The sequence below is a fragment of the Emiliania huxleyi genome, assembly GCF_000372725.1.
Source record: "Emiliania huxleyi CCMP1516 unplaced genomic scaffold EMIHUscaffold_5, whole genome shotgun sequence".
NCBI lineage: Eukaryota > Haptophyta > Isochrysidales > Noelaerhabdaceae > Emiliania > Emiliania huxleyi.
Window position 1 is genome coordinate 1,920,077 of NW_005198244.1, and position 13,721 is coordinate 1,933,797.

Genomic DNA, 13,721 nt, shown 5'->3' on the forward strand with positions numbered 1-13,721 from the left:
TCCAACGGCCTGCTGCGCAGCCAAGGCTCCATCGCGCGAGTCGGCTCGGGTGCCCGCGCAGCCGTTTCATCTCGCCAACCAGCTCTAACCCGGGGTGCGCGCTGCACTAACCCGGGCCTAACCCACCCCCTAACCCGGCGCAAACCCATGCTGACGTATGCCCCCCAGCCGCGCGGGTTAGCGCTGGGTTAGTGCCGGGTTAGCGTCGGGTTATGGTAACCCATTCATTCTGACCCGAGCTGACCCGTGCCGGGTTAGTGAGCACTAACCCGCGCTAACCCACGCTTACCGATAGACTCACCCTACTACCCCTACGCGCGGGCGTGACCATGTCCATGAGAGTTCAGAGGGAAATATCGCTTGGAAGTTTTTTCCCGATGAAAGATGAAGCCTCAATTAATTGGCTCATCAAACTGACACATCCCGGTTGGCGGTTGCCGCGAAGCCCAACTTTTGGGAAACCGGCATTTCGGAGAGGCGCGTGGCTTCTCTACGTCCTGCTGAAACGCCTTGCAACTGAGCATGAGCCTTCATGCGATGGCCGTGTGGGCCTCCTCAGGGTCGTCGCCACCGCTAACCCCCTCACCGCCACCGCCCTCACCGCCTCCGCCGTCACCGCCACCACCCTCAACCTTGCCACCCTCGCCGCCGCCGCCATCACTCCCCCCAAGATTAACCCCACCGTCCATGCCACCCTTGCTATCTCCTCCCACCCCCCCCCCGTCGCTGTCGCTGCCCCCATCGTCGACGTCGCCACCCTCATCCCCACAGGTTGCGCCAGCAATCTTGCCACCGCAGCCGACGCCCCCGCCACCGTCCCCGCCACCGCCCTCACCGCCGACGCCCTTCACGTTCCCACCCTTACCCCCCGATGACGCACCCCTCTCGCCTCCGCCCTCGCAGCCTCCGCCCTCGCAGCCTCCGCCCTCGCCTCCGCCGCCCTCGCCACCACCTCCTTCAGACTTGCCACCGTCCCCGCCGCCACCGTCTCCGCCCCTGCCCTCGCCACCACCTCCTTTAGACTTGCCACCATCTCCGCCGCCACCGTCTCCGCCCCTGCCCTCGCCACCACCTCCTTCAGACTTGCCACCATCTCCGCTGCCACCGTCTCCGCCCCTGTCACCGGCATGCGACTTCTCGCGGTGCGATGGCTGCGGCGGCGAGCAGTGCCAGCTCTGCCGCGACGAGATCGCGAGGGACTGCTGCTTGGTTGAGGCCTGCCACCAGATCATTATATCCAAGCCCGACGAGCCCTCGAGCGTAAAAGACTGCGCCGTGGCCCTGCCGGGCCAGCTGCCCTGGGTAGGGGAAGCACAGTGCGCCTTCTGCCGCGAACAGCACATGGCAGAGTGCTGCGCCGGAAGGCACCCCCAGACCCCAGGTTGCAGCTTCCCGCCGCCGCCCCCTCCGCCACCCTCTTCCCTGCCGTCGCCACCACCGTCTCCGCCGCCCGACGATTTCTTCAACCCTTGCCCCGGACCAAGAAACCACCTCAGAGGCGTCTACTTCACCTTCTCGGAGAGCGATGAGATTGTCAACAACTTGGGCGGCTACCCGGGTGGCGAAGACATTAAAGGTGGGGTGGCCTGCCTGCCAGGAGCGCCGGACATGGAGCCCGACCCCTTTTGTCCGTGTGGCTGCGGCTGCCGCTGCACCAATGACGACGACTTTGCCGACTACGACCGCCAGGAGCTCCGGTACAGCCGGGTCGTTCGCATCGCCGAGGGAAGCGACGCCCCTCCAATCGAGCTAGATCTGGTCGTGACCAACCAGACCGCGTACGAGCCGTGGAACTCGCGCAACACCGGCCACCACGACAGCGGGGGACAGCGGGGTTACTTCGCGCAGATCAGCCTCCTCCAAGGAACCCAGACACGCTTCCGTTACGAGTTGGACGGGGGCAATCACGCAGAGATACTGTGAGGCGTTTTCGTAGATATTTCCATTTTTCACTTTCCTCCGGCGCGGTGGGGCCTCCGTCGCGAGCCTGTGAAAGCCTTTCGCGCGTTCTCTCTTCGGCTCAGGGGGTGGCGTGTAAAATAGCGGGGAGGGGCCTGGAGGAGGCGAGCGAGTGTTGGGGGCTTTCACTGGTCGTCTCGCCGCAGAGCAGTAGGCGAACAAATCGCTCTCCTTTTGATTCATCGATCCTGTGCGAGGTTGGTCTCTTGTTCTAAAATTCTTGCCCCACGCCCTTGCTGTGGCAGAGGCAACGATAAATTCTTTTCAGTGGCGGAAATTCTTTTCGCGCTTTCATTTCAACAGTCAGCGTCTGGCGAGTAGAGACCACGCCTCACATTTTCACAGGGGGGATCCGTGCTTTTCGCTGCGCATGCTCGACTCGAGCCCCGGCGAGGGCTTGTGCCAGGGCTCGCACCTCAACCTCTGCCATAGGACGTATTTTCAGGGGACAAGGGTAAGTAGGGTATAAAGTATCCGTACGGTACGAATGGCTGGTTATACTGGGGTACATTAGGAAGTCAGCGCCATACTGCCATACCTGACAAGGACTCACACTGTGGTAGGGCTAGGTATCCGTACTGCTGTACTCGTGCCCAGTGCGCCCGGTACCCGGATACCGGCGTCCGGCCTCCTCGTACTGCAATACTGCGAGAGGGGCGGCACAATACTGCCATACCTCCCACACACAAGTGTCGAAGTATGGCGAAGCATGCATACTTCAATACCACAGACTTCGCCGCTTGTACGCGGATACTGCAGATACTGCAGATACTGCAGATGCTGCAGATGCTGCAGATGCTGCACAGATGCTGCAGATGCTGCACAGATGCTGCAGATGCTGCACAGATGCTGCAGATGCTGCACAGATGCTGCAGATGCTGCACAGATGCTGCAGATGCTGCACAGATGCTGCAGATGCTGCACAGATGCTGCAGATGCTGCACAGATGCTGCAGATGCTGCACAGATGCTGCAGATGCTGCACAGATGCTGCAGATGCTGCACAGATGCTGCAGATGCTGCACAGATGCTGCAGATGCTGCACAGATGCTGCAGATGCTGCACAGATGCTGCAGATGCTGCACAGATGCTGCAGATGCTGCACAGATGCTGCAGATGCTGCACAGATGCTGCAGATGCTGCACAGATGCTGCAGATGCTGCACAGATGCTGCAGATGCTGCACAGATGCTGCAGATGCTGCACAGATGCTGCAGATGCTGCACAGATGCTGCAGATGCTGCACAGATGCTGCAGATGCTGCACAGATGCTGCAGATGCTGCACAGATGCTGCAGATGCTGCACAGATGCTGCAGATGCTGCACAGATGCTGCAGATGCTGCACAGATGCTGCAGATGCTGCACAGATGCTGCAGATGCTGCACAGATGCTGCAGATGCTGCACAGATGCTGCAGATGCTGCACAGATGCTGCAGATGCTACAGATGCTGCAGATGCTGCACAGATGCTGCAGATGCTGCACAGATGCTGCAGATGCTGCACAGATGCTGCAGATGCTGCACAGATGCTGCAGATGCTGCACAGATGCTGCAGATGCTGCACAGATGCTGCAGATGCTGCACAGATGCTGCAGATGCTGCACAGATGCTGCAGATGCTGCACAGATGCTGCAGATGCTGATTGCGCTATACAACAGCGGCTGCGGCACCCCACAGCCTCGGTGGAACAGCTGCCAAAAGCAGAATATGCACTATTACGAGGGGGGTGTGGCATCTCTTGCGAGTCTCGCGAGGGGCGCCTACTAACCTCGCTTGCGAGGGGCGTGTGGCATGTCTTGCGGGGCTCGTGAGGGGCGCCTGCCAACCTCGCTTCGTCGAAGCGGCGCTTCGTACACACAACCACCCTGCCGCAACCGTCGCCGGCGCGCGACACGTTCCCGTCGGCCGGACTGTCCTCGTCGAGTGTGTGTCGCCAACCAAGGCGGGACGCACTCAGGGACGGTGCCGACGAGACGTGAGCCACGGTTGCGTGCAGACATGATTGCGTCACCTGGTGGGTCGCGGCGACACACGCGCTCAGGAGTGCAAGCTTGAACTTTGCAGGCATTGGCCGCCGCTGCCGGTACAGTGCATCCTGGCAGAGCCAGCGCGGCGGCGGCAGATCTGGGCTGCGAGGGTGGTGCTGCCACACCCCACCCGCCTGTTGCCACAGACGACCCGGACCTACCGCGGATACTGCAGATACTGCAGATATTGCAGAATACCGCAGATACTGCAGTATCTGCAGATACTGCAGATACTGCAGATACTGCAGATACTGCAGATACTGCAGATACTGCAGATACTGCAGATACTGCAGATACTGCAGATACTGCAGATACTGGAGCGCGCCCCCGAGATACCTGGGTACCGGGTACTTGGGCGGGTTGCGGGACCACGTAAGGAGTGGTATCCCCGTACCCATACTTGCAGGTGCGACCGCCGCTACCTGTGTACTTGAGACGAGTTGCAACATACTGCCATATGTGCGTCTCAAACTCCCCATACCAGCATACTATGCGTCTACGAAGTATCTTTAAGTACCAGCGTATGCCTACCTGGCGCAACAGCAGGATTTACCTGCCTACCCCGAAGATGGAAATAGATACCCCAATACGTTCATACCTCACGCATACCCTACTTCCCCCTGCTCCTCAAATAACAAGGCTGTGAAACGGAGCGGCCCTGGGCGAGTCTCGGCGCGGGAAGGGAGCCCTGCCTGTCAACCAACCAACCACGCGTAGGCCGGGCAGCATCAGTGGACCCACTGGATGCGCACCAAGCTCCTGCTGCGGGTAAGTTTCCTCGGCACGAACTACTGCGGGTGGCAGCCTCAGCCTGCCTGCGCCGGGTCACTGCCAAGCGTCTGCGAGACACTGCAAGCTGCGCTCCGCAGGGCGGGTGTGACAGATGGCGCACCAGTCGCTGCCGGGAGGCTCGACAAGGGCGTGCACGCGATGATGCAGGTCGTGACCGTGACTGTGCGCAGATCGGCGCCGGCCGTGCCTGGACCGGCTCGCGACGCTGAACTGGCGGCGATTGCAACGCGGCTGAACGAGGCGCGCGCTCTCTCCCACTCTCCCGCCTTCCCATCCTCTCTCTCTCTCTCTCTCTCTCTCTCTCTCTCTCTCTCTCTCTCTCTGTGTGTGTGTGTGTGTGTGTGTGTGTGTGTGTGTGCATGCATGCATGTGTGTGTGTGTGTGTGTGTGTGTGTGTGTGTGTGTGTGTGTGTGTGTGTGTGTGTGTGTGTGTGTGTGTGTGTGTGTGTGTGTGTGTGTGTGTGTGTGTGTCCTCAACCCCAACCAGCACAACCAGCGCACGCTCACACTTCCGATTCGCGCCACGCAGGCCCTCCCTGCCGACGTGCGGGTGTTGCGCGCCCTCGACGCCCACCGCAAGGTTGACTCGCCCGCGCGCACCCTCTCACTCTGTATGGGGCTCGTGCTTGTGTCACAGGAAGAGGAGAAGACCAGCTCTTGCCTACCACCCGGATGTGGGGAGTCTGTGACCTGGCCTCGCCTCCGCCAGGCTCACGCCATGTCGGGCGCCGGGGCGAAGACCTACACCTACTATGCGGTCGACGGTCGGGCGGGAGGCAGCGACGGATGCCGCCGCGGCTGCTGGGTGCGTGACACTTCCGAGACACTTCCGCGATACTTCCGCGATACTTCCGCGACATTTACGCGACACTTCCGAGACACTTCCGGAGCCCTCCGAGGCCCGCCTCCAGACACCCTACCGAGACGCGTCTCCGAGCCACCTTTCGACTCCCTCAAGGTACTTGACGCGCCGCTCAACATGGCCGCGATGCGGCGCGCCGCCGCGGCGATGGAAGGGGAGCACGACTGGGCTGCGCTCTGCACCGCGCCAGCCTCGCAGGCGCCACCCTCCCGCCTCGCGCCCCTTCCCCTCTCTCGCCGCGACCGCCGCCTCTGCCTTTGCCACCGCCTTCACCGCCGCCGCCGCCGCCGCCGCTGCCGCCACCGCCACCGCCGCTACCGCCACCGCCACCGCCACCGCCCCGCCGCCCGCCTCCCGCAGCAGCCGCCGCGGCAGATCCAACCCCCTCGTCGCCCCTCTCCCCCTCCCTCGCCCCTCTCACCCCCCTGTCGCCCCTCTCCCCCTCCCTCCCTCCGCAAGGCGACTCGGCGGACAGTGGCGTCGATTGAGGTTCGCGCGCGGCGGCACGCCAGCCTCCCTCTCCTCGGCTGCCTCTGCGCCCCAAGTGGAGGAGCGCTGCACTCCGACGCACCCCGTCTCTCCCTACAGCCACCTAGCAGCCACCTAGTAGCAGCCACCCTAGCAGCCACCTCCCGACCGAGCGGGCTGCTTGCCGCAGGCGGGAGGTGCGAGCTGCTTCCTCCGGGATCGTGCGGCGCGTGCGGCGAGGGCGGGAGAGAGAGCGGGAGAGAGGGCGAGAGAGAGGGCGAGGAGGGCGAGGCGGGCGAGGCGGGTCCGGTGCTCGAGCTGCGCTTCACCGGCGGTGGCTTCCTCCGCCACCAGGAGAGGCTCCTCACTGCCTCCACCAGACACGCCCAGCAGACAGCACACGCCCACGCCCCCCTCCACACAAAAGCACACCCCTCCACACTCGAGATGCCGCACTCCCGCCTCACGTCGCATCAGCCATCACCCCACCCCACCCCACCCCACCCCTTCAGGTGCGGCGGATGGCCTCGCTCATCGTGGCCGTCGGCACGGGCCGCGAGCCAGAGGGGACGGTGCGGCTCGCTCTCTCCGCCGCAGCAACCGCTCCCGCGGCAGAGAGCGGCGACGGGGCGGAGGGGGAGGCGGGTCTGGAGGCGGAAGAAGGGGAGGGGGGAGCGGCAGGAGGGAGGCGCTCGTTCGTGTTCGAGCGGCGCCGCATCCCTCCCGCGCCCGCGTGCGGCCTCTGGCTCGAGCACGTCGACTGCTCGCCTCTCCTCGACTCGACGCATGCGGCGGGCGTGCCGCTGCCGGAGGAGACCGCAGTAAGAAGTTTAAGTTGAGCGTTGAGGTGTTCCACCTCAACCATATTGCAAGAGAGAGAGCTCAACCGTTATGCTCTCTCACACACAGTCTACACTGACTGGTAATCGCGCGCCATCTCAGGCCAGGGGAAGAGAGCTCTGGCCTCTGAGGTCTGAGACGCGATTTTCGACTTTTCTCGTTCACCTTACACCTTAAGTCTTTCTATTCTTTTTCCTTCGCGGCAACGCGATGGCGGCAAGGCCTCTCTGCGCGCCCGCCCTCGTCACGCCGAAGACCAACCGGCGTCGGACCGCGGTGAGACCACGCCGCCCCCCGCGCCCGCCCGCGCCCGCAGCGTGAACACATACGCGCGTCCCTCATCGCACGGAAACATACGCGCCAGCCGCGCAGCAGCCTCACATGCAGCGCCGACCGCATGCTCGCGCCCTGGGCCGCCGACGACCCGGTCGGGCGGGTTGCGCGGCCGCCGCACACCACCAGGCAGGCGCGCGACCACCCGCAGCGCGCCGCAGCCCACCGCGCAGCCCTGCCAGCCAGGCCTGCGCCTTAAAGACTCACAAACAGGCGCACAGCAGAGTACAGCACACAGCACACGCCGGCGGCGCGCGCGCAGCACACGCAGACGCACGCGCGGATCCAACACGCACACGCGCACAGCACGCGCGCGCCGCACGCCAGCGCAGCGCCACACACAGAGCCATTCCCATCAGCAGCAGCAGGCCTGCCACAATCCACATCTCACACACGCGCGCGCACACTCCCCCTTACCGGCGCACGCATTGGGCGTCGCCGAGAGCTCCCAAAGCTGACTTGTGTGGCTGCTTGTGCTGCCTGCTTGGCAGCACAAGCAACCACACAACATCCCGCTTCATCTCTCGCCTCCTAGTCTCGCCACATCTCGCCTCGACTCGCCTCATCTCGCCTCACACCTCGCCTCACCTCGCCTCATCTCGCCTCACCTCGCCTCATCTCGCCGAGGTACACCTCGCCTCATCTCGCCTCATCTCGCCTCACCTCGCCTCATCTCGCCTCATCTCGCCCCATCTCGCCTCATCTCGCCTCATCTCGCCACTCGCCTCACCTCGCCTCATCTCGCCCCATCTCGCCTCATCTCGCCTCATCTCGCCTCACCTCGCCTCATCTCGCCTCATCTCGCCTCATCGCCCCTCACCTCGCCTCACCTCGCCTCATCTCGCCTCATCTCGCCCCACATTTTTTTTCTTTTCTAGACCACTCCGAGACCGACCCAAGACCGACCCGAGACCCGAGATCGACCCGAGATCGACCCGAGATCGACCCGAGATCGACCCGAGATCGACCCGAGATCGACCCGAGATCGACCCGAGATCGACCCGAGATCGGCACGAGCGATCAACCCAACAATGCCCCAAAGCCCCCTCTCTGGGGGACCCCCCCTCACCCCGAGTGTCCGTGTCCTTCGCGAGTCACCGATGGGGAGCGGGGGGGGGTGCGAGATGCACAGGGGAGGCTGGGGAGGGGGGGGTCCACTCTGAAGACTGCCGACCGCGGGGGGGTTTTGTCCCACAGGGTTTTACCCTCCGCGTGAGGATCGGCGCGGCGAGGGGGTAGGTTCGAATTCGCCGCGCAACATTTCACCCCCACAGGACCCCGCCCACCCCCCCTCATGGTCCCACCTAGTACCCCAATGAGCCTTCGCACCCCCTCCTTGCGCAGTGTCCCCCACTATGTGTCGCCGTTATCGGGGCATGCTATCCTGTGCAGTCAGGGCAAGTGGGGGCGAGGCGCAGTCCCTTTGACGTATGTATCTCTGGGTTCTGTCCCTAGTCTCGGAGGGGGGCTTGAAGCTAAGAATATTTTATTTACACCTTAAGTCAATCGTAAGTTTTCAAAACGAGTACACCTTTTTCCTTTTCCACTCCGCTGCTAAAAAAGCCGCCGCCGCCGCCACCGCCGCCGCGTTTCCCCGCGCCGCCACGCGTCCTCGCTCCTCGCACCTGACCGCGCTCGAGCTGCGCAGGCAGACGGCGCGCTCTGGCAGACAGAGCAGCGGCCGCCCAGGCGGTCGCTGCTCCGCCCCGTCCGAATCCGTCCGCCCGCGCGTGCTGCTGCCGCCGCCGCCGCCGCTCCACCCGGTGCCCGTGTGCCGTGAGAGTTGCTTTGTGCATGTGTATGGGTGTGGACTTATATGTCACACTTGAGCCTCTACCTATGATAGTAGACCGGTACTCGGGTTTGGATGGTAGCGGGGGGCCCCGCCGGAGGCTGGTTACTGATAGCAATACGATCACATTTTCACAAGCCCCACAAGGACGCTCACGGCTTGCGTGTAGCGCGAGGCAGGACTCGTTTTACCGCGCTCGAAGGGAGGCCCGGCGCTCGCAAGCCGCTCGCTGAGGTGAGCTTGAGAAAACACAGCGGAGAGAGGTGCTTTGCGGGCGTGGGAGAGGCCACGCCTCGTCGGCTTTCTGCGCTCCGCACGAGCTAGCCAGCCGGCTCACCAACCGCCGCCGCCGCTCCAGCCGCCGCCGCCACCGCCACTGTCGCCCTCGCCGCCGCCGCCGCTCCCCCACTCAGCGGAGTTTGTGTTCTCGTTGGTGTTTTGCACCTCAACCTCGTACATCTCCTCGGTAGCCTCAGTATGGTACACCTGCAGGAGGCCGGGCGAATGGTTGCGGAAGGCAGAGGCTCGGCGCACGGCTGGAGGAATCGTGCGATCATCGGTCGCTGGGACGGGCGGCGCACCTCCCCCAGCGCCGACTCAATTTTGGCGGTGATCTCCTGGCAGTTGGCGCCCTTGACGCCGCGCACGCGCTCCTCGACCCGCCCGTCTGCGTGGATGATAAATTCGAGCTCCTGTCGAGGACGGTGTGGGCGCGCTGTCGGCATCGGAGCCCGCGCGCATATCCGAGCAGCGCACTGAGCGGCAGTACCTGCATTTCCATGCGGAGAGCAGCGCGCGGGCGCGGGCGAGCGGCGGAAGCGCCGCCGGGACCGGGGAGCGATCTCGTTATGCTGAGGCTGGCCGCGCCCATGGCGGCAGACAAGAGCAGAGTGAGCCGATGCATTGCTCGATGCACACCCGGCCGAGAGGTGCCTTTTGCCGGCACGGCAAAAAAAGAAAAAAACGTGCACATTCCCCGCTTGTTTAACTGTTTTCTTTCTTTTAATGCACGCCCTGCGAGCGGGGCGGGGTGCGCACTGTCCCTCTGTGTTCGTGTGCGTCGCCCATCTCTCCCTGGAGATGACTGCTCTATTTATTTATTTATAACGCGCTCGCGAAGCAGTGTAACAATCAAAAGACCGTCCGTCTGCCCCGCCCGCCACCCGCACCCCTTCTGCCACGCACCTCCACCGAACCCCTTCCCCGACCGGCGCGACATGGCTGACGCAGCTCTCTAGGCTCAACGCACAGGTGGATACATGGGCACTCCCGCGTCCAAACTGCCCATGCCACCGAGCGCGCCCGCCGAGCTCAGTGACATGGCCGCCGCCTGCGCCACTTGCGGGTCCATGTGCATCCCCATCCCCATCCCCTGCTGCACGACGCCGGGCATGCCGCCGCCCGGCATGCCGCTGCCCGGCATGCCGCCGCCCGGCATGCCGCTGCCCGGCATGCCGCCGCCCGGCATGCCGCCGCCACCACCGGCAAGCGGCATGCCGGCGGGGAGCGCGCCGCCGCCCGCCGCCCCGGCACCGCCCTGCTGATTGCCCAACGCGGCGCGCGCCTGGCGGAAGAGGAAGGGGAGTTAGCGGCGAGACGAATGGACGGTGTCGGTGTGCGGAATGTGTGGTGTGTGCGTGTGCGTGTGCGTGTGCGTGTGCGTGTGCGTGTGCGTGTGCGTGTGCGTGTGCGTGTGCGTGTGTGTGCGTGTGTGGGGGGGGGGGGTTGGTGCCCGCGCCTCGAGCAGCTCCTGCCGCTTGTCGTAGAAGCCAAAGTCGTCGAGGACCTGTTCACACGTCGAGGTGTGAAGAGGCGCTGTTCACGGGGAGAGAAACCAAAGTCGTCGAGGACCGAGGTGCGCGCGCGGAAGGAGGCACAGATGGCGAGCATCTCGCGGCCCTGGTCGAGCAGGATCTCCTGCGGGGGAGAGGAGGTGGGGGGGCGGTGGGACACGAGGAGAGAGGAGGGGACGAGGAGAGAGGAGGTGGCGGAGAGGAGGAGGCGCGAGGAGGATCGAGGAGGCGCCAAGAGGTGAGGGAGCGCGCCTGCGTGTCGCGCGAGTTTGTGACGGGCTTGTTCTCGTTGTTAGCGAGCAGGATGTGGCGGAACTGGCTGTTTGGCAGGTCCTTGACGATAACCCACCGGATCGCGAAGGTACCGGACCACTTGTCCTGCGCCCACGCGCCAAACTTCTTGGTGTAGTCGATGGCGGACTCCATCTGCGCCATGCCGGAGAACTGGCCCGACGCGTTGACCTGCGGAGGGGGCGCGTCGGTGGGACGGCGCCAGAGGCAGCGGGGCAGGGTGGCGTGTGCGAGGGAGTGACTCGGCGCAAGCGTGTGAGGGCTGCGGTCGAGGCGGCTCGGGGGTGTCACCGAGAAGAAGAGGTAGATTGGGCCGCGGCTCGCGGACTCGCGGTACGCGGCGTCAAGCCGGCGGTTGCCTGCCGGGAGGACGGCGGCAGTGGAGGCTGAGAGCGCAGACTGGCCGGGCGGGCGGCGTTGGCGTGGGCGCGATCCGGCTGCGCCGCTCCGCACTTCGCATCTGGTGGCAGAGAGCGCTGCGCTGCTGCTGGCGGCGGTGACAGAAGGAGTGGCCGCGCCGCTCTCTCTGCGGCGGCATCTATCGCGCGGTGCCCGTGTCGGTCGACGCCCAGATGCCGTACTTGATCGACTTGTGCACGTCGTCCTCCGAGTAGGACTTGATGATGAAGAAGCGGGCCGACTTTGGGTGGCAGTCGAGGTGCGGCGGGTTCACCATCTCCTTGAGCCGCTTCACCTGTCGGAGCCGCCTCTCGGGGCTCACTCGCGCAGCCGCCTCGGATCTCTCTCCTGTGGCCGCGCGAGGGTGCGCAGCCAGAGGCGGGCAGCGGGAAGGGTCGGAGACTGCCCGCGCGCCTCGGCAGACATCGCCGAAGTGCCCGCGCCGACTGCGCCCGGCACGGGCATCACGCAGCCGGTGCGCACGCCGCGCACGCCGGTCCGCGCCCGCTCGCGGTCCCGCTCCTCGTCCCGCTTCCGCGGGTCGTCGTACCCGTAACCGCCGGTCGGACCCATGGCGCCGCCATACCCGCCGCCGCGGCCGCCGCCGTAGCCGCCGCCGTAGCCCTTGCCGCCGTCGTAACCGCCGCCATACCCGCCGCCGTAGCCGCCCCGGCCGCCCATGCGGCCGCCTCGCCCGCCGCGCATGTCATCCATGCCCATCGCGCCGAACTGGTCTCCCAGCTGGTTCATGTCCATCCCGCCGCCGCCGTACCCGCCGTACGGGCCCGCGCCGTGCGCCTGCCCGTAGTACATCGCCGGATCCATGGAGCCGCCGCCCTGGCCAGGGTACATCATTTGGCCCGGCGGGTACCTGTGCCGCATTGTCGCAGCGTCAGCGCCCGAGGGCCTCGCCGCGGGAGAGAGCTCCTGCCAGTGTCTCAGTGAGTGAGCCGGTGTGCGCGGGCACAGACACACATCTGGCCCATGCCCCGCTGGTCGCCGCCGTAGCCGCCGTATGCGTCCTGGCCGAAGTGGCCGCCCTGCCCCTGCGGCTCAGCACCATAGCGGCCTATACAGCGCAGAGTGAGACGAGGGCGTCAGTGTCCGACGTTGTGCGGTTGCGCAGAGGTGCAGGCCGCGCGCGCCGTCAGACGGAGCCCACTCCGTCGCCTGGCTGCTCAGCTCAGAGATCATGGCTCGCCGCCCTCTGGTGACACCCGGTGGGGCGCCCCAACAAAAGAATTCGTGCACGGGAGGGTCCATAACTGCAATTACGCGAACAGAAGGAAGGACCGAGAGATCGTTTCGGAAAAGCATGAGCGATGCTGCGTCTTTGAGCTGCTCGCTCGCGGCTGCGGGAGACATGGCCGCCGATGCAGCTCGCACTCGCTCGGCGGGCCTCCGTCTCACGTCCGCCCTGGGCGTGCCAGGGGTCGGCCTGGCGCTGCGCTGCTCGCACGCTGCTCTGCGCAAAGCTGCGACAATGAGGGGAGGCTCCAGAGGCATGCTGGCTGGCGCCCAGTACAATGCCCTCAATACATTGCTCCACGCCGTGATGGCTGGTGCAGTACTACCAGCGCGCTGAGGTGCTGGTGTGTGGTTTTGCTTTCAGACAAGGGGGCATCCGTGGGAGCTCAGACAGCCGACTCCCGTTAGCTTGCCTATCACCTCTCAAGCGCGCGCCCGCCGCCGCGCATAGCTGCTGAGCCCGGCCTCCCGGTATAAGCGGTGCTCAATGTCGACTCGGTGTGACTCCGCGTTGGGAGCTTTCTCGTAGTAGTGGGCCTGACCAACAAAGCCGAAGATCCTCATGCGCGGTCTCCGCAGGAGGGCGACCGCCATGAAGCCGCGGCTCGGCGCGTAGCGGCTCTCCTCACACAGGGCTCTGTACGAGTCTGGCATCAGACGGCACTCTCGCACTCCCGGGTCGCATTGGCGCAGGATCTGCACGCCGCGGCTGCAGCCGAGGCGCAGCAGGAGCTTTGGCCGGCTTCGATGCTCCAGCTGGTTGTAGCAGCCAGCGTCGTTGACGACGTGGATGTCTGTGCGATTACCGCCCACCGCGATGCCCTGTCCTTTTGTGCTAAACGAGTTGAAGCGCACGACCCATCTCGCGGACAAAATCAGCGACTCGTTTTTGTTCCTCGACCCGCCGTTGCCCACGATG

General features: G+C 64.9%; 3 protein-coding genes across 3 annotated transcripts; 1 reads left to right on the forward strand and 2 right to left on the reverse strand.

Moving 5' to 3' along the window:
• Positions 1-1,608: 1,608 nt before the first annotated feature.
• Positions 1,609-6,945, forward strand: EMIHUDRAFT_461672 (hypothetical protein; the record flags this gene model as incomplete). Its single annotated transcript, XM_005767304.1, has 7 exons — positions 1,609-1,919; positions 4,160-4,331; positions 4,702-4,938; positions 5,306-5,356; positions 5,486-5,581; positions 6,098-6,127; positions 6,619-6,945. The coding sequence occupies 7 exons, from the start codon at positions 1,609-1,611 to the stop codon at positions 6,943-6,945; spliced, it is 1,224 nt and encodes a 407-aa protein (XP_005767361.1).
• A 2,249-nt stretch (positions 6,946-9,194) lies between these two features.
• Positions 9,195-9,852, reverse strand: EMIHUDRAFT_197596 (hypothetical protein; the record flags this gene model as incomplete). Its single annotated transcript, XM_005767305.1, has 4 exons — positions 9,195-9,300; positions 9,481-9,557; positions 9,653-9,763; positions 9,841-9,852. 4 exons carry the CDS (start codon positions 9,850-9,852, stop codon positions 9,195-9,197), a joined length of 306 nt encoding a protein of 101 aa, XP_005767362.1.
• Positions 9,853-10,170: 318 nt separating this feature from the next.
• Positions 10,171-12,774, reverse strand: EMIHUDRAFT_448294 (hypothetical protein). The gene is made up of 9 exons (XM_005767306.1): positions 12,700-12,774; positions 12,530-12,623; positions 11,969-12,425; positions 11,708-11,849; positions 11,447-11,514; positions 11,117-11,326; positions 10,923-10,988; positions 10,810-10,857; positions 10,171-10,635 (listed from the first exon to the last, which is right to left on the reverse strand). The coding sequence occupies exons 1-9, from the start codon at positions 12,746-12,748 to the stop codon at positions 10,312-10,314; spliced, it is 1,458 nt and encodes a 485-aa protein (XP_005767363.1). The 5' UTR covers positions 12,749-12,774; the 3' UTR covers positions 10,171-10,311.
• Positions 12,775-13,721: the final 947 nt, after the last annotated feature.

What these genes read in the sequence shown, in the direction of transcription:
- EMIHUDRAFT_448294 (XM_005767306.1), bottom strand. Translation starts at nt 12,748, where the DNA reads ATGATCTCTGAGCTGAGCAGCCAGGCGACGGAGTGGGCTCCGTCTGAC. An exon ending in CTTCGGCGATGTCTGCCGAG is followed by an intron (nt 11,850 to 11,968) that starts GCGCGCGGGCAG and finishes CGGCTCCGACAG; the next exon opens with GTGAAGCGGCTCAAGGAGAT. An exon ending in AGCGGCAGGAGCTGCTCGAG is followed by an intron (nt 10,636 to 10,809) that starts GCGCGGGCACCA and finishes CTCTTCCGCCAG; the next exon opens with GCGCGCGCCGCGTTGGGCAA.